Source organism: Sceloporus occidentalis, unplaced genomic scaffold, assembly GCF_023333645.1.
Source record: "Sceloporus occidentalis isolate IW3139 unplaced genomic scaffold, rSceOcc1.0.p SCAF_365, whole genome shotgun sequence".
NCBI classification, from domain to species: domain Eukaryota; kingdom Metazoa; phylum Chordata; class Lepidosauria; order Squamata; family Phrynosomatidae; genus Sceloporus; species Sceloporus occidentalis.
In genome coordinates this window covers 280,333-303,440 of record NW_028317345.1, presented here as the reverse complement: position 1 = coordinate 303,440, position 23,108 = coordinate 280,333, and the positions used below count along the sequence as shown (strand labels likewise).

General features: G+C 46.8%; 1 protein-coding gene across 1 annotated transcript in view; it reads left to right on the top strand.

Annotated features, from left to right (window-relative positions):
• Positions 1–20,995, top strand: part of LOC149273597 (inositol-tetrakisphosphate 1-kinase) — a 33,346-nt gene extending 12,351 nt beyond the window's left edge. The window contains exons 3-10 of the mRNA XM_089506124.1: positions 3,152–3,277; positions 5,188–5,305; positions 15,773–15,871; positions 16,603–16,643; positions 17,329–17,494; positions 18,561–18,628; positions 19,193–19,355; positions 20,712–20,995. Coding sequence (XP_089362250.1) covers positions 3,152–3,277; positions 5,188–5,305; positions 15,773–15,871; positions 16,603–16,643; positions 17,329–17,494; positions 18,561–18,628; positions 19,193–19,355; positions 20,712–20,995 — 1,065 coding nt within the window. The remainder of the gene's footprint in view (positions 1–3,151; positions 3,278–5,187; positions 5,306–15,772; positions 15,872–16,602; positions 16,644–17,328; positions 17,495–18,560; positions 18,629–19,192; positions 19,356–20,711) is intronic.
• Positions 20,996–23,108: the final 2,113 nt, after the last annotated feature.

Here is a 23,108-nt window from a genome sequence, read left to right as displayed (position 1 = left end):
TAACCCATTCCCTGCCGCTGCTAGCAGCTTTCCCAAACATGACGCCGCGGACAGAGACCCCCTAGTCGTTAGACCCCCGGCCTATGCGTGTTTCTTGTTAATTTAAGCACTAGAGCGCGGATTCCTTATATCCTGACCCCCCCCCCCCTTTCCTGCTAACCTGCTTTTTCTCATCTCACGCGCAGGATCTTTAAAGGGTTAAAAAGCTTTCAGGATCCCCGTTCCGGAAGCTAGGCCCACACCGTGCACTTAGCACATATAAGTTTGGCAGCGATGACTCGTCGCTGACCTCATAATATCCCGTCTGCCGGAAGAACCTCCGGGACGCGGTGGCCAACCTGAGCCGTGCCAGATCTCCTACTTCTGCGAAGTGTCAGCCATTAACCACTTCACCGCTTAATAGAGTCGATTAAGCTCTGGATAGGCAAAGATCTCCCGCTAACTCTCCTACCTTTCTGACAGCAAAGTAACTAAACCCCTGGAAGACGACGACGTTCCGTACTCGGATTTCAAGTGTTTGGGGTTTTTTTTGTGTTGTGCCGGCATTTTTTTTTTTTTTAATACATTATTCAGTAAGAGAAGAGAAGGAGAGGGTGCCATAAAACATTTAAAAGCAAAAAGGGATTAAACAAAGGACAGAAGGAAAGTTACAACAAGAGACCGGAATCTGACGCTAGAGGATCCGAGGCTGAGATGGAACGGAAGGACGTTTTACTGAAAGAGTGATAGATAAATGGAACAGCCTCCCAGCAGAAGTGGTAGAGGGTAATACAGTGAGGGTATTAAACATGCATGGGATAGACGGCGGGTTCCGAGCAGGCAAGAGAATGTTTGTTGTTTTTTTTTTTTTGTATTTGTAAGTGTTGGGTTAGAATGTTCGTGTATCTGGGTTCTAAATTAGAATACTTTGCAAACGACAGCAACGATGTAATCTCTCATTGGCTGTTATATCCTCCTATATATATTTATATATATATATATATATATACTGCGTGTGACTCTCCGCGTCTTATAGTAGATCAGAAATACTGTATTATACACTAAAAAAACCTGAAATATTCTTAAATAAATGTTTTTAATCCGTAATGGAGAGAGTTTCCGGTCTGTGTCGTTTTAGATGTCGAAGGTATATGTTTTTTGTATCCGTGTTTTGGGCGACTGCTGACATACATCATGTAGACTGATAGTCCGCACTTTATCTGCTATTCTGTTTCCTGTTACGATAACATCCTGTGGCCCTTCCTCGCCGGCCCCGGCGAGAATAAAATGCATGCATCTCGCGGAGATCTCTGCTGTCAGCGAGCGCATTCGGAGCGCACGAGAGCGAACGCAGACGCCGGCGGTAACATAAACAGCGCGCGCTGCCATAGAATGTCAGCGGCCGCGCACGCCGATTGCGAAATCCCGGCCTTTGTTCCGGCTGCTGAGGAAGAGACCGTTTCAACACGTCTGGCCCCTGCCGGCCCCCGTAGGTGACAGGTCTACTTAGATAATTACAATTATTTATAATGGATTTAATTATAGCAAATTATAATTACATTTTCCCAAATCCTATTTTTTTTTTTTTTACGGTTCCATACACTAAATAATATATGCGGTAATAAATGTAAAGCAAGGGAGCAGCCTTCTTATCCGCATAATTATTCCTCCCCATTATCACCCACCTTGTTGTTAAGTTGCTGATACATATTCCATAGCGCTGTACAATGGGTAAACAGGATATGACAAGTAGTATACATCATAACAATTCGACTTCTAGAACAGGTGAGGAGGGCAGGGCCTGCTCCCAAGAGCTTACAGTCTAGATAGTTTTTTTTTGTCACTTTTAGCCACGTAGTCAGCGCTCATGAAGAAACGTTTTAAATTCGGTGTCGTAACAATTACACTGCTTGATAGCGAGACACCTGGAGTTGAAAGGCTTAACCCCCTATACACACACTCACACTCAGCCCTAATAGGTCCGAGTGTGCGTCGGTCCTCGGCTGCGGGCGTTCTGGGGGATGATGCCAGGCAGCGCTCGGATCCCAGGGAAATGCGCTGATCTCTGGGCTGTTAGTGTTGGAACGCGCTCCGAAATCAGGACTTCAGTTTTTAAAGACTGGGCTCTCGTTCAATCGCTTTCATTCCATGAAAATAAACAGCTCTGTGTATTCATGAGTGTGTTTTAAAGCCCTTCTGCCAGCTGGGAAACAAACCCCACCCCCACCCCCTACGCCCCACTAAAAAAAAAAAAAGGGTTTTGACATTTTACTTTATTCTACGGTTCTAACATACCTTTTAATGCATTTACACATATATATATATATATATAAACGTGTGTGTGTTCTGGTAAACAAAAGAATGCCTAAGTCTTAGTCACCCAGAGGGACCTTCTGACTAGTTCATGTTTATGGAGAAAGGACTTCATTAGCATAAGTGGAATTTCATTCGCTTTCCCGTAATCCGTTCGCGTTTGAAATGTAACTGGAATATCACATGACCGTATATAACAAAGTGTTAAAGGACAGGATTGTAACTTCAAGGTCAAATAAAAATGTTTATTTTTCCACTCATTTGTCAAAACGTTGTCTTAAGTTTTGTTATTTCTTTCTTTTTTTATTTTTAAATACTTTCCGGTTTGTACATTATCCTGACCTTTAAAGGGATTCTCCATCGTATTCTCTTAAACACAGATCATAGCGGAGCGGATCCGGCTACAGAGAGGAATTCAGCAGAATTCTATATATATTATAACATATTATATTATACGATAATTATAATAATATATATTTGGCACTTTTTGCTACCAGAGATGCATTTGGCCGCGCTTCTCGAGACGCGCATGTACGGAGTGCTCTCTCCCAGCCAGCGCTGGCTCTCGTGAGATCTCCAGGGGATCTAACGAGACCCTGCTACAAGCATTCCCATTGGTCAGAGGGCAAACGCATTTATGATTGGCCAAAACTGACGACTGCAACTTTTTTATTTTCTGCCAGATAAACAATCTATAGAATTTCGATCTAAGAGGTTCCGCAGCTGCATAGAGTGCTACTCTGTCCCTTTAAATCAACGAGTCCTTACTCTCATATACTGTGATGTTCCGTTGTAATAATGTCCATGTTTGTATTTCTTCGTTCTGAGGACTTCACGCAAAGTATCCGATTCGTTTCAGCTCGATCTGGCCAAACCCATCGAAGATCAGGGTCCGCTGGACGTGATCATCCACAAGCTGACGGACGTCATTCTGGAAGCCGATCAGAACGACGCCGAATCTGTGCAGATCGTACAGAGATTTCAGGTAGGAGAGCGTCTCTTAAACATGCGCATACTCGGCAGATGGGGGGGATTATATAAATCATATATATTTCTAACGCTATTTCAGCAGTGATGGAGGAACTGCAGCGTTAATAATTTTTTTGATTATTGTCTCGCTTGCCGGATTTGCAGTCCGTCCTCGTATTATTTTGCTGGTACAGAGGGGGTTAATCTGAATGAGGCAGACGTATGCCAGGCTTTGCAGATAATCTGATATTAGTAGTCCGATCTATAATGTCTTTAGAGCACCCCCCCCCCCCCCTTTGTAGAATAATTTCTCTGGAATAATGTAGATTTCCCGCGTTATATAAATTATATATATATATATATATACAGTCCGATTTCTCTTATACATTTCCTCGATTTTAAGACATTTCCCGCAGCCCAGACTCGGAATCAGCGGAGTCAACGCTGCAGAAGGGTTTTGTTGTTCAGATAAATGACTGATTTGCTGAGAGTTGCAGCAATCGTTTGATCCATAGAACCCGCCGGCAGATCGGCCCCATCCGGCCCCCGTCTAGTCGCCCGTTTCTCCCGCTGTAAAGACTCAAACCTTAATCAGTCGTTGGTCTCGTCTTAGATTCAGGAGCCGTATGTCTATCCCATGCATGTTTAATACCCTCACTGTATTACCCTCTACCACCTCTGCTGGGAGGCTGTTCTACTTATCTACCACCCTCTCAGTAAAGTAAAACTTCCTTCCATTCCATCTCAGTCTCTGATCCTCTAGTGCTGGATTCCGGTCTCTTGTTGTAATTTCCCTCCTCCTTTGAAATAAATAAATGTCATTTTATTAAATCCCTTTATGTATTTAAATGTCTCCATCGCATCCCATCTCTCTCCCCCATCCGCTCCTGTTGCTACCGGTTACGGCCCCAAACCGTTCACACCGGACGCTCCAATCTCCTGTTAATCCCACTTTACTCCGCGATACAAACAAAGGAATTCTAACCTCTGACATTTTGTAACATTGATGCAAAGTGTCCCGTGATTTGCATTGTGGTTCCTGGTTATTTCGTGTTTGCATCGCCAGCAAGCCACCCCGTCATTAACCCCTAATGGCCATGCTAGCCCCCCCCCCCTAACCTGGGTTGATTATTCTGCCCCCCACCCTGCGTGCACTACTACTTTTGAAGGTGGAGCGAGGGTAAATGAATGATCGTGGTGAGGGGAGGGATTCAGAAGGATCCGGTTTAGGGATCTGCCTCTGCATATTAACAAAGTATCTCATTTATATGAAATAAAACAAGAATATATAATCCACTCTGCTCTAATTACAAAGCAGGTCGTACCTTGACAATGCGGACATCATTAGGGGCTCCCCTCTATACAGTTACTGAGAGGGTGGTATATACATGGAGCAGCCTCCCAGCAGAAGTGGTAGAGGGTCATACAGTGAGGGTATTAAACATGCATGGGATAGACATACGGCTCCTGAATCTAAGACGAGACCAACGACTGATTAAGGTTTGAGTCTTTACAGCAGGAGAGATGGGCGACTAGACGGGGGCCGGATGGGGCCGATCTGCCGGCAGGTTGTGTTGGGGGTCTGGAACGCGCCGTACATCTCGCTCTCGCTCCAAGCGGGTTAAACAATTGCTGAGCTTTGAAAAAAGGATTTGCCAGGAAAATAATAAAGTTGGAACATTTTCATTATGCGGATTTGTGTTTTGCGGGGGGGGGGGGGGTTGCGGCGGCAGCGGCGGCAGCTCAGGGCCGTGCGGGGGCCGCCGGGGCCTGATTTCCACTGCGCTGTTAGACGGGTTCATGTAACTTCATTACATGCATGGTCCTCTAGATTGTAAACTCCTTTGATCAGGGCCTTCCTTACCAGATGCCCCCCCCCCCCTTTTTTTTTGCTTCTGTTTCTTATTCCTAATCTTCTGGTTACAGGATTATATTGAAGCCCACCCAGAGACCATCATCCTTGACCCCTTACCTGCTATTAGAACTCTGCTCGACCGTTTCAAGTCTTATGAACTCATCCGGAGGATCGAGTCCTGTATGCAAGGTAAGCTGCCAGCACCCCCGAGCTTCCAAACCCAGTCCTGGGGATCAGGATCGTCTGAGCGGATGTTCCGAGTCTCCTAAATGCAGAAATTAGAGAGCCGCGGACCTCGCCGTCCATTGCAATAGTCCCCAGGGAAAGAAACAATTGGGGTGAAATTACAGGGGGCCGTAGCAGGGACCCCCATAAATGTATTATTTAGGAGGAGTTTGTTGTTGCTGTTTGGGTTCCGTAGTTTGGACGAAGCTCACCCCGCATGAACGGAAAAGGTTTAGGGACACCCCCCCCCCCCGATCTTATTGTTCCTTTCAGGGAGGCAGCAAAACCCCAGGGTATGGGGGGTTGGGGGGGCATCCAGAATAAGCAGTGATTTAAAAAAATGAGTGAGCCCTCTTTGGGGGCTGCCAGACTATTATAGGGGGTCCTGTCGGGCCGTGGCTCCCCGTAAGGTGATGCAGCCCAGCACATAAACTGTTAAAAATACCCTTTCATTAGAAAACCTCATTCTTATTCCTATTTAAACTCTTTAAACGACGGACTGCTCTCCATAGAGCAGGGGTGTCCAACCTGCGGCCCTCCAGCTGCTCTTTCAGCTAAGGGGCTGGCTGAGGAGGATGGGAGATGTAGTCCTGCAGCAGCTGGAGGGCCGCAGGTTGGACACCCCTGCCTTGGAGGGAGCGCTACGGAACGCCGGCATTGTGGGACCCCGGGAGCTCAGTCCTCCCCAGGAAACGACAGACCCTGCCCTGTGACTTCCCGCGAGACCCCCGCGGGGGCCGCTGTATTAGAGACGCATGAAGGGAGGCTTTGTGGGAACGTGGTGGGGGTGTAATAGAGCTCCGGAGGTAGGGATCGCGTCCGAGAATTAAACTGCCGGACTCAGCGGGATCAGAAGAGTCGCTGGGCGGGGGAAGGTCATATCCACGCACACATCCCCAGCAGGAGAAACAGACAGACCAGGCGGGGGCCGAAAGGGGCCGATCTGCCGGCAGGTTCTGCTTTTCAAAGGAGATTTTTCTTATAGCTTCCGACTGGAGGAATGTCACCCGTCGGCTCCCCCCCCCCCCCGGCGTGGAGCCTCTGTGTGCAGTATACACAGCGCTCGACGCGTTTTAGGCAGAATAACGTAACATGGCTTTGTTTAGGAAGGAGACTCCTCACACCTGACCCGCCGCTCGCCAACGCAATCCTGTCTTTGGCCGGCGCTGGCCCACACGGGCCGGATCTGGTGACTTTAGAAAGCAGCCGCCTTGGGAGGGACCTTAAAGTTCAAAAGTCTCTCCGTCAACATAACCGGCATTGAGTTCAATGTTACCGCCGTGTACTAACCTTCAAAACTATTACTTATACAGTGCTAACAATCCCATCAGCGCTTCGTACAGTCCCTACATTCCAAGGGTCTGTCGGAGTCTGCGCTCTCCCTTTGTGCATTCTCATGAATAAGATCCGAGCGGCATTTAAATTGCTGGCAAAATTTTATTTATTGGAAATGTAATAATTTAATCATATTAACTAATATACCCTCCTGTTTAAAAGTTTGGGGTCACTTAGAAATGTCCAATGGCCCTTTATCACTCCCATCACTCCTGTGTTCCAATGGCCCTTTATCACTCCCATCACTCCTGGGTTCCAATGGCCCTTTATCACTCCCATCACTCCTGTGTTCCAATGGCCCTTTATCACTCCCATCACTCCTGTGTTCCAATGGCCCTTTATCACTCCCATCACTCCTGTGTTCCAATGGCCCTTTATCACTCCCATCACTCCTGTGTTCCAATGGCCCTTTATCGCTCCCATCACTCCTGTGTTCCAATGGCACTTTATCGCTCCCATCACTCCTGTGTTCCAATGGCCCCTTATCACTCCCATCACTCCTGGGTTCCAATGGCCCTTTATCACTCCCATCACTCCTGGGTTCCAATGGCCCTTTATCACTCCCATCACTCCTGGGTTCCAATGGCACGTTGTGTTCGCTGATCCAAGTTTAAGTTTAAAAGGCTGATTGATGGTTAGAAAACCCTTTTGCAATTATGTTACAGGCAGAAATTTCCTTGGTTTCCATGGAAACAGCTCAGTAATCCCAAACTTTTGAACGGAGTGTATATCGGACATCATTTTTACTTCCAAAAGACAAAGGCGTCGGTGCAGACCGGGTGTTCTCTAGAATTATAGCTAAAAATGTTCGTAAGTCCCTGAAATTAGCAGGATCCGAGCTGCCGGCTCACTATCCGTGCTGATTCCGCGGCTCGCACCGCAATGGCGGTGCAGGGGCCCGGTGTTTATCTGCAGGAGCCCAGGGGCCGGTGTAAACACGGCAAGGGCCATTGGAACACAGGAGTGATGGGAGTGATAAAGGGCCATTGGAACACAGGGGTGATGGGCAGGGCCGGCCCTACAATGGAGCCGACTGGGGCAATTGCCCCAAGCGTTTTTTTTTTTGTTTTTTTTGAAGCGGAGGAGAGAGGGGCACCGGGTGGTTTTCGCTTACCCGCTCGGCGCCCCTCTCTCTCTCCTCTGCGGCGAGTTTCCCTGTTCGGTCTCGGTGCCGGCTTGTAATGCAGAGCGCCGGAAGTGACGCGAATTTCCGGCGCTCAGCATTACAAGCCGGCACCGTGGCAGCACAGGGAGACTCGCCGCAGGACTGTTTAAGGGTAAGTACCGGTGGTGGTGGGGGGGATAGATAATGCCGCCCCCCCCCAGGCGTTGGCGGGGGACAGCATTTTAAACTTCGCCCCAGGCGGCGTTAAGTCTTCGGCCGGCCCTGGTGATGGGAGTGATAAAGGGCCATTGGAACACAGGGGTGATGGGAGTGATAAAGGGCCATTGGAACACAGGGGTGATGGGAGTGATAAAGGGCCATTGGAACACAGGGGTGATGGGAGTGATAAAGGGCCATTGGAACACAGGAGTGATGGGAGTGATAAAGGGCCATTGGAACACAGGAGTGATGGGAGTGATAAAGGGTCTCTGTACGCCTATGAAGAGATTCCATTTAAAATCAGCCGTTTCCAGCTACAATAATCATTTACAGCATTAACCCCGTCTGTGCTGGATTTCTCATCCATTTCATGTTATTTTAATGGACAAAATCTGCTTTTCTTTCAAAACCAAATATCTAAGTGACTCCTAACTTTTGAACAGTAGCGTGTAGGAAGAGTATGAGACAAAGTAAAGACTAAAGACAAATTATCACCCGCATGAGAGAAGGGGCTTTATTACCAATATTCAGAAACTATACATAGGATTTTACTGTTGACGCTGAGTGTCCAAGAGGGCCGTTACCAAGTATTTCTCAATACCTGGGGCTTTTACAGTTTACAGACTGGCCGGGTAGATAAGGGTTCCAAGCACCATTATTAAAAGGACTATATCATTGATGATATCTATCTATCTATCTATATATATCTATCTATCTATCTATATATATAGATATATAGATAGATGTATTGTAATGGGATGTGACCTATATAATAAATTAGATTGCAAGAACAATCTGAATTATAGTTGAAACTCTTTCTAGATCAGTCCGGATAGAAGATTCTATAAAGCTAACTCTTTACTGTGCTAAGAAAAGCCGTTCCGATCTTTGTGATCCGGATAAACCGGAGTCTCCGAGCGTCGCTCTCGGGGGACCTTTTAGTGCAAAACATTTGAAGGAGCCGAACCATAACAAAGTATCTCGGTTTATCTTTCTTGGAGAATAGAACGAGACGGGGATCGGATAATTTACGGGGAAATCAAAAAACAAAGAGGATAAAGTAAACTGAAATCAAGAGAGATTTTAGAACAAAGCCGCGTTAGCCAGTACGGTATATAAATGTATATTTTTCTACATGTATATATTTAAAAGGTAATGTCCCTTTAAGGCTTGGGTGAAAGATTACGGGGGGCCAAATAAAATAAATAGAACTGGGATATTTATAGTGAATTAAGTTCTACGTATGGGGGGGGGTGGGGGGTGCCGATCCTTTTAAACAGAAACATTGTGACTTGCATCAAAGACTTGTAAAAACATATTAACGGTCGTTTGATCATAACTGGATAATTCTTAACCCTTTAAATGCCAGAGGCTGGAACGTCTCCCTTTGCTGGGTCCCAATTTTTTCACGTAAAAAAAAAAAAAAAAAAAAGATTTTTTGTGGTCCCCTGACAACGTGTTTCGGTACAAATTATCCTTACGACATAAAATGCATTTGGGGGGTGAAACGCGCCAGCGCTAAGGCAGCCGGCATCTGTTAATGCTACAACCTCCTCTGCCGGGGAGCCGGAGCCGCTCGCTTTATGGAGGTTTTACAAGGAGTGAAAAAAATGCCAGAAATTGGAATTAAAGGGACTTAAAAAGTCGTTAAGCAGACCAGATGGACTTTAGAGTGTAGAGCTGTCTCGTAAACGCTGGAGTTATGTATACAGAGAGTGTCAGATCTTGCAGTGTTGTGACAGCTTGTACTGCCCTCCGGTATAAGTGAGAGTGTCCTTTAACGTTTTTACCACCCACAGCTTTTTAAACACTTTAATTTTTAACTTAAACCCTCCAGAGTCAGATATATTTTCGGTTAATGTTTCTTAATCCGTTGTGCTTCCCTGGCCTCTCTGGCAAACAAAGGGTTAGTGCAACAAATTTTATTTAAAATAATAAATTGTATAAATACAAGCGAAAATCAACAAAGTCCACCGAAAGAAAACAAATAAGATACTTTTTTTATTTATTTTTTTTACACTAATTTTATTCATTTTTTCTTAGTAAGTTGAGATTTTCTCAAATTAAATATTTTTGCCCCAAGCATAGCGGCCCCTCAGTAATGTTTTATACTCAGCACAACTTTACTATTGCCCCCCCCCCCATAACTGCCCCCTCCGAGCCACTGTTGCCTCTCACTGTCCTGACCTGTGGAGTGCAGCAGTCAGAGGGTTAATAGTCACATGATCTCCGGTTACTCTGGCCATTCATATCTCTTCGGGGGGGGGGGGGGGGGCGGAATTTTAATCATTCACTGGGCAATTAATAAATATCAAATGATATCACAGATTTTAGATTGTAAACTCACATGCAGGGCCCCCAGGGGCCGCCATTCTTCCTAGGAGCCTTGTATGAGGGCCATAAGGCTGCGTTGTAAGCTCACAGGTAGGGTCCTTAACTCTTGATGTGCCTGTACGTGTAAAGGTATTATGCTGTCTATTAACCACCCCCATATTTAAATTGTACTGCGCTGCGGAGTATGTTGGCGCTTAATAAATATATAATATATTGTTAGAATAATAATTATAATATATGAATACATTGTTGCAAATTCTATGCCCCCCCCCCCCTCAAACATCGGCAACGCATCGCGGCAGAACAGGAGTTAATGCGATGGAAGCCGCCGGCATCAGATGAAGGAGATGCGACAGGCTGCGACTTGCAGGGATTCTGGGAAATGCGGCCCCCGCGGCCCAAATTCTAAACACGCATGGAGGGGGCGGGACTTACCTTCTGAACCTGTGAATACACCAGTCCCTTTAACACCTTCACTGCCAGAAACATTGATCTATACATAGAATAGAATCTGGGTGCAGCCTTATGATCAGGTCGCTGTTTGCTTTTGTTTATATAGCACCAACAGATACCATAGCACTGTTACGTAAAAATTTCAGTAAAAATTACAAATAACGTTAAAATTGACAGTAAGATTCAATAAAGTTAGAAAAGGAGAGGAGAGCCCTGGTCCCGGGAGCTTACAATCTATACCCCACCCCCCCGAGCGCATTATTAAGACCCCTTATCTTTACCGACGGCTTCTTCGCATTTTATAATCTTGTTTATGTCAGGACTCGTTTTGTGGTTAAATGTTCTGCGTTTCCTAACCACGTTATACATTCTTTCTGGTATTTTTACATAAAAGTATCGGGTGTTGCTTCGCCTTCTTACCCTGAAAATAAAAGCACAGAAGAGATGCATTGTTTGCCCAAAACGTCCTCCCTGTATCCACTGCAGAAAAACAAAGCATCTTCACTTATTTAATAAGACAAATAACAGAAAAAGGGGGCGAGGAGGGGATGAGGGGAGAGAAGGGGATGATGGGAGAGAAGTGAGAAGGGGATAGAGAAAGAGAGAGAGAAGGGGATGGAGGGAGAAGAGAGAGAAAGGGATGGAGGTAGAGAGGAGGGGAGAGAAGGGGATGAGGGCAGAGAGGAGAGAGAAGAGGATGAGGGGAGAGAAGGGGATAAAGGGAGAGAAGGGGACGAGGGGAGTGAAGAGAGAAGGGGATGGAGAGAGAGAGAGAAGGGGATGGAGCGAGAAGAGAGAGAAAGGGATGGGGGGAGAGACGGGGCGAGACGTTTAATCCCAAAGGACAGGAGTGAAGTTTATTCCAAAGGAGGAGAAAAGTTACAAGAGACCGGAATCAAACACTAGAGAGTCAGAGGCTGAGATGGAACGGAAGGAAGTTTTACTTTACTTTGAGGGTGGTAGATAAGTGGAACAGCCTCCCAGCAGAAGTGGTAGAGGGTAATACAGTGAGGGTATTAAACATGCATGGGATAGACATACGGCTCCTGAATCTAAGACAAGACCAACGACTGATTAAGGTTTGAGTCGTTACAGCTGCAGGAAGTTGGGTAAATAAGATGCTGGGTGGTATTTTTCCTGTGATGTCATCGCTTTCTGCGCTGAGTCATCTTTCTAAAACTATTTTTAGGAAACCTTTACAGATAAAGCGGCTGACAGCTGAGCGCAGGATTCTTGATGCTCCGTATTGTGTAATAAATATGTTTATGGTAGGAAAATCCCCGTCCTCGGGGCGTGCGTTTCTACAACCTGCCTCATTAGGAGCGATGCACGCGCATGTACAGAAATCAGTGCCGGCCTGCTGCTCTGGGAGCGAAACGCGCAGTCAGGGTGACCTAGATACCCGCTGCACTCAAATCATTATTGCCCAGCGGCGCTTTTCTTATGAGTTTCCTTAATTAACACTTACCTTTAAAATGCAGATAAACACAGAGGCCTACAAACCTACAATCTGTCTGCAGATTGGCCCAATTCGGCCCGTCTGATCTGCCCGAAACAGTCGTTGGTCTCGTCTTAGATTCAGGAGCCGTATGTCTATCCCATGCATATTTAAGACCCTCGCTGTATTACCCTCTACCACTTCTGCTGAGAGGCTGCTCCACTTATCTACCACCTTCTCTGTAGGAAGCTCATTAGCAGCCAGTAGCTTCTGTGATTCCCAGACAAATACTGGAGACCTGCAGGTTGGTTCTGTTTGTTGTTAGAAGTGCATTTGCGGCGTCCGTTTCCAAGGGAGAAATTGGGATTTTTTTTTTGGTAAAAAGATATAGCAAAGCTGTGTTTTGTTGATTAGATTCCAAGATGTGATTCCTGCTGTTTGCAGTAGGTGGCAGTATTACACAGAAGGCTTCTTAAGGTGAGAAATTGGAGGGGGGGTCCAATGGAAACATCTTTTTCTTCTGTTCTTCCAACCCCCCAGCGCTGTATACAGTAATATAACCCCCAGCGCTGTATACAGTAATATAACCCCCAGCCCTGTATACAGTAATATAACCCCCCAGCGCTGTATACAGTAATATAACCCCCAGCGCTGTATACAGTAATATAACCCCCCAGCGCTGTATACAGTAATATAACCCCCAGTGCCGTATACAGTAATATAACCCCCAGCGCTGTATACAGTAATATAACCCCCAGCGCTGTATACAGTAATATAACCCCCAGCGCTGTATACAGTAATATAACCCCAGCGCTGTATACAGTAATATAACCCCCAGCGCTGTATACAGTAATATAACCCCCAGCGCTGTATACAGTAATATAACCCCCCGGCGCTGTATACAGTAATATAACCCCCCGGCGCTGTATACAGTAATATAACCCCCCGGCGCTGTATACAGTAATATAACCCCCCGGCGCCGTATACAGTAATATAACCCCCAGCGCCGTATACAGTAATATAACCCCCCAGTGCTGTATACAGTAATATAACCCCCAGCGCTGTATACAGTAATATAACCCCCAGCGCTCTATACAGTAATATAACCCCCAGCGCTCTATACAGTAATATAACCCCCAGCGCTGTATACAGTAATATAACCCCCAGCGCTGTATACAGTAATATAACCCCCAGCGCTGTATACAGTAATATAACCCCCAGCCCTGTATACAGTAATATAACCCCCCAGCGCTGTATACAGTAATATAACCCCCAGCGCTGTATACAGTAATATAACCCCCCAGCGCTGTATACAGTAATATAACCCCCAGTGCCGTATACAGTAATATAACCCCCAGCGCTGTATACAGTAATATAACCCCCAGCGCTGTATACAGTAATATAACCCCAGCGCTGTATACAGTAATATAACCCCAGCGCTGTATACAGTAATATAACCCCCAGCGCTGTATACAGTAATAAACCCCCAGCCCTGTATACAGTAATATAACCCCCAGCCCTGTATACAGTAATATAACCCCCCAGCGCTGTATACAGTAATATAACCCCCCGGCGCTGTATACAGTAATAGAATCCCCCAGCGCTGTATACAGTAATATAACCCCCCAGCGCTGTATACAGTAATATAACCCCCCAGCGCTGTATACAGTAATATAACCCCCCAGCGCTGTATACAGTAATATAACCCCCAGCGCTGTATACAGTAATATAACCCCCAGTGCCGTATACAGTAATATAACCCCCAGCGCTGTATACAGTAATATAACCCCCAGCGCTGTATACAGTAATATAACCCCCCGGCGCTGTATACAGTAATATAACCCCCCGGCGCTGTATACAGTAATATAACCCCCCCAGCGCTGTATACAGTAATATAACCCCCCAGCGCTGTATACAGTAATATAACCCCCAGCGCTGTATACAGTAATATAACCCCCCGGCGCTGTATACAGTAATATAACCCCCAGCGCTGTATACAGTAATATAACCCCCCCGGCGCTGTATACAGTAATATAACCCCCAGCGCTGTATACAGTAATATAACCCCCCAGCGCTGTATACAGTAATATAACCCCCAGCGCTGTATACAGTAATATAACCCCCCGGCGCTGTATACAGTAATATAACCCCCAGCGCTGTATACAGTAATATAATCCCCCAGCGCTGTATACAGTAATATAACCCCCCAGCGCTGTATACAGTAATATAACCCCCAGCGCTGTATACAGTAATATAACCCCCAGCGCTGTATACAGTAATAGGTGTCTTTGTCCCGTGAATGTCTCTGCGTCGGGGTTCAGTGTGTTTTGCACTCGCCCGATGGCGGAGGTTGTAAATTAAACATTACACGAGACCTTTTAGGGACAATCTCTTTTGCGAGACAGCAGAGCCTCCTGAGTGAGAGATTTATGGGGCTGAGTGTTTGTTGGGAAGGAGTTGGCTGTTGTGTGAAGATCGCAGCGATTTGTTTATCGGAGCGCGTGATGCCTTTTACAGGAACCGTCCGGCGGACAGGAGACTTTCATAAACATGTAACGCGCTCTCTGCCGGATATCATAAACACGTCAGTGCGATCTATTCGAGGGCTTCCCTCACCGTACAAGGAACGCCAGGAACACGGTGCGTTTGGCCAACCATTGTCTGGTCGCTAAGGCATTAAATGTAGGACTTGTTTGGCTATCAGTCATTTTTATTCCTCGTGACTCCTGTTACTTCTCGCAAACCAAACGTTCTTCTGGTTGGGATTGTCCATCTATACCCAACCAGCAGCACCTGCTAACAGACCAAGGACGAACCCCGGCTCCACATTCATAGGAAGGACTGACCTAGCCGTAGTAGCCCAGGAGCCAGCGGAGTCTTTGTGTGACGTTGATACTTTTATCGGGCAAGCCTTGGAACCTCAGAGGTTTCTTCTTCAAGGTTCCATCCCAAGAAGACCCCTCTGATGTCCTGAAAAGCTTTTGTAACTTAATGTTGGCCCAACTGCAACGGAAGACTCCTTCTTGGCATCCATATGGTGGACCACCCAGAGAGCTCTTTCCAGGTGGTCCTTAGAATGGTTCAAAGGGTGACACAAGGATGTTCCTTAACTAGACAAACGCCAAAGAGAAAAGGGAAATGTCGATCTCGTGTTATGTTCTCCCCATCGCTCTGTTAATATGTAGCCATGCCTATGACATCCGATGGTGGTCCTTCAAAGTGTTTTAAAGTTCCCTGGTGCAAATATTTGAGAACCGCCTTATGTATCACGTCGTTGGGTTTATGTGGAGAGATTGGGACGTTTCCCTGAGAAACATGTCTGCTTTATTGGATATCCATTGTACAGGGCTCTACTCTCCTGTTGTGTCTAGGCTTACTGTACCACCATTTTGGTTGCGTGTTCATCGCACGACGCTTCAGAAAATGTTGGTGGGTTTATGAGTTGTGGTTTTTCTACCGAAGCCCCCCTGTTTCCAGCCCGATGTGGCTGACACCGTATCGGGGGGGGGGGGGCACGGCCTAAACTCCAATACCTTCTGCCTTACAGACGAGCGGATCTGTTCCCCGCCGTTCATGGAGCTGATGGCGGAGTGCGGAGAGGACACCTTGAAGCTTATAGAGAAGAACGGACCGGCCTTCCCGTTCAGTACGTATTGACATGCATCTGGATTCAGTTGGGGGGAGGGGGTGAATTACCCTATGGGGCAAATCTATTTATTTCTGCCTAAGGCTTCTGAAACCTAGGGGTTCTTCTCAAAGGGGGGGCTGTACAGGCTCTTAATGTTTTGGAGGACCCCAGGGTTGTAAAGTAATCTGGGACCCCCGGGGGTTTATTCTGTGTATGTAAGAAATTTGGGGCACGTCCTCGATTTGCAGGGACTGATCCAGATGACGCGGGTGGCCTTCATGACGTTCGAAGAACGTTCTCCGTTGTCAGATTTGATGTGACACTCGCTTCAGTGTTTAAAACTCTTCCAAGTGTCCCCAGCAGCCGTGATGTACGGACTGAGCCCTTACGCTGTGAAATATTCGCGTAAATACAGGGGCAGCCGATACGCCGCGGGGCGAGACGCGTTTCTGACGTCTGTGACACTTCATTACTCCAATTTTATGTTCCGTTGTGGATTCCAGAAGTCCATTTCATCGCATCACATGTTTTAAAATAGCTAATGTCTGCGCAAGTGTTCCTCAGCCTGGCGTGGGGGTTTGGAACTCGTACCATTCGGGGGAAGACATTTCCGTTTGCACGCGGCTCCTGAGCACTTCCTGGGCCGCTTCTCGGAGGCGTTTTTGGGACATCCGGGAGAAATGCCAGTAAAAACAAACTCCGCGTTTTGGGCTCCTCTGATCTTTTTTCCTCTCTCTTTTTGCTTCTAGTTTGTAAGACGAGAGTAGCTCATGGCACCAACTCACACGAGGTAAGTGAGACCTCAACATTCCTGCTTTGAACGTCAGATTTTGATTAGCCTTTTTTTTTTCCCAATGCCTCCATATTGGGGTCCAGACTCGTTTCCCACGGATCAAACTCTTAACGTCAGATAATGTGACCGTTTAACATTTGACATGTGACTCCCGCTCTCCCGCTCGGTGGGCATTAGGGTAACAGTCGGGGGGGGGGGGGGTAATGTTACCGCGTCTCGCTCGGCCTGCGGTTCCCTCTTTAATCGCCCAGAATTCAAGTATTTTTTATTCTTAGACCCTTGCTCTCGCCGCGCGTTTATTTTGAGGAAAAATATTTATTCTTAACGTAAACGTAATCCAATATCTCTTAACCCTTTGAGTACCGACAGGTGTGCTAAACCTGGGCTCTCAAACGCAGTCCTTGTTATTAAAAGCCGATGTGTTTGTGAGTCTTGAGTGCAGTACACTTTGTACCCTCTTTCTTACCCTAGGGATGCCCCGTCCAACCTGCGGCCCTCCAGCTGCTGCAGGACTACATCTCCCATAATGCTCTTTCAGCTAAGGGGCTGGCTGAGGAGGATGGGAGATGTAGTCCTGCAGCAGCTGGAGGGCCGCAGGTTGGACGCCCCTGCCCTAGGGGTTAATTAAGAGCTGTGTCTCCGGTGGCGTTGCCGTTATCGATCCCTCTTACTTTGTGTGTAGATGGCGATTATATTTAACGCGGAAGGTCTGCGCAAGATCAAGCCCCCGTGCGTGATCCAGAGTTTCATCAGCCACAACGCCGTCCTCTACAAAGTGTTTGTGGTGGGAGATTCCTACACCGTGGTGGAGCGGCCGTCCCTGAAGAACTTCTCCCCGGGAGAATCCGGTAAGGGGGTCAACTCATCGTGGGGGGGATGACCGTCGCGAAACGTTGCTGGCGGTCCACAAATTTACCTTCGCCCCAGAAAAGCTGCTTTACGTTAACTGTACGCTTGATTTATTGTTTATTACCATTCTGGGAGTGAAAGGGTTAATGGGGTGTGTGGTCCGATCCGCAGGACCCCCTCCTTGTGCAGTTTGTTGGTTTTGTTGGCAACACTGCCACCCGATGGCCGCAGGGAGCATGGCAGCTGCGTTGCTTCCTGAAATGTTTAATGCCTTAGACTTATTTTTGTCTAAAGAAGGGACCTCCGTGTCCTGAGGGCTCGCGTTAAATACCCCCTCGCCGGAATAATCTTTTAACGTTCTTTTTGTGATTTCACTATTAGAAAAGTTCCTTTTGATCAGATTCATGGGGAGGGTTTTGTTCAAAAGGGAGGGGAGGGGGGGGGCATGCTTAGACACGTGTCTGAAAACTAAACAGCGCAACGTTTGACGAATTCGATTGCTGCGTTCCGGAAGTGGGATTACAAAAGAGACATCGCAGTTCAGCCAACTGGATGTGGGAAAGATAAGAAAAACCGGGAGCAGAATGTCCCATAACTACCAGCTGTTGGGGATTTAATCCCGCAGTCCTGAGCGGGTGACCCGGGTCGCCATTGGGAGGCTCTGTGTTGCTGAGACTCCCATCATTAATGACTACTTATGACCCGCCAAAAGTGATTTGTCTCATTAGTGGCCATTAAATGCCTAATGGCTCCCAGCCTCCCCTGCTCGAGCAACACATGAACTGTCTCCGCGTATTAACACGGCGCATGTTCAGCTTCTCCACTTTAACTAAAAATCTGTTTTTAAGCCGCACGTTTTCGGACACATTTATACCGTAAGTGACCCGCGAACGCCCGTGGAACCTGCTTCCCTGTGACAGTAACCGATTCCCTTTACGCTCTGAGCGTTTATCGATATGTTAATTGTCTGCTTCCTGGACAGCCAGCCAACCAACCAACCCGCAAACGATCTCAGAAGTTGAATTTTCCCCCTGTCTGTAAAGTTCTTTTCTGTTCTGATTTCAGACAGGGAGTCCATCTTCTTTAACAGCCACAACGTATCCAAACCGGAGTCGTCCTCGGTACTAACAGCGGTGAGTCTTTGTGTTAAAGCGCAAGCTCATCGCACGATGTTATAAAGAGAGGAAACGGTCCCGATTTACTAACGCAGATGTATGGGATGCGTATAGTCTGACTGCATGCGCTAAATGATATTATTGGTGGAATAGCAGTCTGTGATGTCGGGGATTACACACCTCTGATTCTTGTACATTGTACTGCGCAACAGAATACGACGGTGCTATCTAATATTATATATATATTCTAGAAATATTATATACTATAATTGAGTATTTTTGTTGGGAGTTTGAAAACAATGAGAACTTTTATGCGGGCAGAAAATATTGCAAAATAAAAAGGTGCAATGTTTACATGGTTAGGGAGAAGAGCCGGGTGTGACTGGTAGACACCCCCCCCCCCCCCCCCCGGTAGAATTGGTGGGCACAGGTTGCCCAACCCAGACCCGGATTCTTCCCAATATCCCGTCGCTAATGCCCCATTTTAATGCCTCCATTAGCTCTTGGTCCACAGTCTTTAAACTCTTTGCTTTGGGCGAGCGCCCCCCGCCCCCCGTTAAACCGGTCTCTGTTCTCTCTCAGCTCGATAAAGTGGAAGGCGTATTTGAGCGGCCGAGCGACGACGTCATCCGAGCGATCTCCAAGGCGCTGCGCCAGGCGCTGGGCATCTCGCTCTTTGGAATTGACATTATAATAAACAACAAGACCGGCCAGCACGCCGTCATCGATATCAACGCTTTCCCAGGTACGACACCCCTTGTCTGTGTGCGTATGATGTCATACATGTCACCGAAGTCTTTATTTTAATTCTCTATGTTATCAAATAAGTTCAAAGGATAGGAGACTTGAAGCGGAGGTAGAGGCCGTGAGCCGGGCCGCGGTGAGGCATAAGCCAAGCCCTGGTAGCGCTGGCCCCGTGGATATAAATCCTCGCTAATGTCCTTCCGGGTGTGCAGAAGGACCACAAGGAGCTGGGATTTCTAACGGCCGTGGCTCCGCTCGCGCACCTGCCCTTAGAGAGCAGTAAATCTTCTAGTGGGGTCCATTAAGCCGCCCGAAGACTGTCTCTCAGCCCCTCTGTGTACATCTCGCTCCCTCTTTCTCCTTGCCCTCCCTGTAATCATTTCCCCGTCTCCCGATGCGCTCTCTTTGCCGTTCAGCCGCGAGCGCGACCTTTTACCGCGCTGAATAAAGCATTGTGTTCCACAAAACTAATGCATGTGATTAAAATGAATGTGACAGCCGCGCACGCTGACACCGTGTAACCGCATGCTAATCACCCTCCCGTGATGTTTTGGGTTGAGCAGAATGTTAAGATGTATTATCCCAGAGCAGAGAGGTTGGCGGAAGAAACCTGCTCCTTTATTATATCTTCCATTGTCCCTGTTGTGCGGCAACAAGTCCCTCTTTGGTCCCTAAATTCCTGATGCCCCTCTTTCCTCCTCTGATGCCTCTCTTTCCTCCTCTGATGCCTCTCTTTCCTCCTCTGATGCCGATGCTTCTCTTTCCTTCTCCTCCCCTGATGCCTCTCTTTCTTCCTCTGATGCCTCTCTTTCCTCCACCACTGCCCCTCTTTCTTCCTCTGATGCCTCTCTTTCCTCCTCTGATGCCTCTCTTTCCTCCTCTGATGCCGATGCTTCTCTTTCCTTCTCCTCCCCTGATGCCTCTCTTTCTTCCTCTGATGCCTCTCTTTCCTCCACCACTGCCCCTCTTTCTTCCTCTGATGCCTCTCTTTCCTCCTCTGATGCCTCTCTTTCCTCCTGATGCTTCTCTTTCCTCCCGATGCTTCTCTTTCCTTCTCCTCCTCTGATGCCTCTCTTTCCTCCTGATGCTTCTCTTTCCTCCTGATGCTTCTCTTTCCTTCTCCTCCCCTGATGCCTCTCTTTCTTCCTCTAATGCCTCTCTTTCCTCCTCCTCTGATGCCCCTCTTTCCTCCTCCTCTGCTCCTCCTCTGCTGCCCCTCTTTCCTCCTCCGCTGCCCCTCTTTTCTAAGAACTCGGAGTGTTTGCCGGGTATGAGTGTATCACAGTGTACTTATTTGAAAGGGAAGCTGCAGCTCCAGAGTGCCTTCTCATTAACTTTATTTGTCTTTGGCCCCCAGGATATGAGGGAGTCCCCGAGTTCTTCAGCGACCTCTTGAATCACATCGCAGGCATACTCCAACGCCCGGAGGTGAACGCCAACAAACCGGAACAGACGGCCAGCATCCTCGGGGAGCGTCTGTGCTGCTCGCCCGCGCCGAGGATCGATCCCTGGGTGGCGGAGAACGAGGCCAACAGCGCGGTCAAACTGCAAAGCCAGAGACTCGGGTGCAACTCGGCCATGTCACCGGGCTTCCAGCAGCACTGCGTGGCTTCCTTGGCCACCAAGGCCTCCTCTCAATAAACGCGGAAGACAGCGGGCGATAAAAATTAAAAAAAAAAATTCCAAAAGGACGAAGAGGGCAGTACAGCTTTTCCACATTGTGTGCGCAGCGCTGTGCGGCTCCGGTCCAAACCCAACAACTTTCCATCTCTCGGGAGACAGTTAAACTTTACAGTCCGAGCAAATATTTCAGGACCAGCATCGAGTCTTGAGATGCACCGTTTGGTGTCTAATGGGTTAAAGGGACGCTGGTATTTTCATCCTTCCCATTCCGGTAAAAAAAAAAAAGTAAAAATGCCACTTTTCACGGCCCCTTCGAGAACCACGTTTTTGTGCTGCCGGTACGCAAAGTGTTAAAAAAAAACCAAACAAAACACAACAGAAATCCTGAGAAGCGGAAGTTTGTAGAACCAAAAACATAAAATTCCCAAATTCCTTGTAGTAAAAAAAGTTTCAAAGTCGATATTTTGACGACCGATTTCCCGTAAACGCTGCTTTCTGATCACATGACTTACTTTACTTTTCCTCCTTTTATTTTGTTTTTTACTTTTCCGCTGAGCGTCCTGTTTCTTCTTCTTTGAACCCGGACCCGTCTTAAAGCCATCTCGGCACTTATTGGGCTGCGTGTGTGAGATCCGAAAGGGCATTTCCAGCGGATCCCCGCCGAGCCGCTGTGGTTCATTTTTTTATATTTTTTGGGGGGGCTATTAGGGTGTTTTGCTTGTTCTGTTGAGTTTTTCCCCATTTTCAGACTGATTTTAGTTGACGTTGTACAGAGTGAATTCAAGTAGTTACTTTGCTCCGACTCCCCGTGGCTGCTTCTTGGCGGCTTCCAAAATAACCTTTTTTTATGGTTTTTCTACTTAAAAGATTCACAGGTTTCATGTTTTCGTTTTTTATCCCGGGGGGGGGGAGGGGGGTAGTTATACTGCTGTCATTCCTGAGCTTCCCAGTGAACATGCGGGGGATCTTCAGACCCTCGTTTCGAAAGCCGATCGGACTGCGGACCACAGACGTGGAATTTTTTTTTATTCCACGGATAAATCGCTTCTCTGTCTGTTCCGAGTCGTTAACGGATTAATAATAATAATAATAATAATAATAATAATATCTTATTATCAGAATATATTAGAAAATATTTAACAGCCGCCGAGTGGTTTAAGCCGTCTCGATATTCTCGTAATTCTGTTCCTGGGATCACAAGTTGACCTTTTTTTTGTTGTTTTTGTTTTATTTTGTGGCCATTTTTCATACTGCGAACAAAAATCTCCCTTCCAAAGAGATAAAAGAATCGAAAATTCGTTGGAATTGAATGGAAATGCTTTGTTTCGGCGGTCCCCTTCTGACTGTTAGCTGTCGCGGTTTCCTTGTTGGCCAAGGAAGAAAGTCGGGTTTTTCTTCTATAATCTTGATATTTTGAAATTATTATTATTATTTGACAATATTCGGAAGGGCCGTATCCAGACATTTGCCTGTTTTTTGCAGTTTTCTTGTGTTTTGTGCAGGGTTCTAACGCATAATTTAGCGGATCGCACTTCCTTTATATTTGCCCCAGAACGTCCGCCTCTGTAAGGTCCTCCCTACACCTTTGATATATTTTTATTGTTGTTATTATTTGGCCAAACAGGGATAGATTGCTATAAATATATCCAACGGTTTTAGGAAAGAGGCAGGAATCTGTAAATATAGTTCTGTAAAATAAATATATTAATAACCGGGGTCTCGGGGGGGGGGGGGGTTCTACCCCATTAACAATTAAACTCAAATCATATACCAGAGAATATTAAATGACAAATTCCAAAAAATGTATCTTTCCGCTCCATAGAATATTTTATTTTTTATTTCATACTAATCTTTAGAGCCCCCCCCCCATTTTCTTGCATTTTACGTCCGTTGAACCAAAATTGTATTAATCTGCTCTGATCTCTTAATTAAGCCTGAAATTTCCGTGAAAGTGTCAGATTTGGGCATTCAGCTCGAAGGGGTGACCCCAGGAATTTCTTAAGTAAGGGCTGAGCTGTCCTGTATGTTTAAGATTTTTGGGGGGGCATTGTCTCACTGATTGAACTATACATTATACAGGGCCAGCTCGCCAATTGAACTATACACTATAGAGGGCCAGCTGACTAATGGA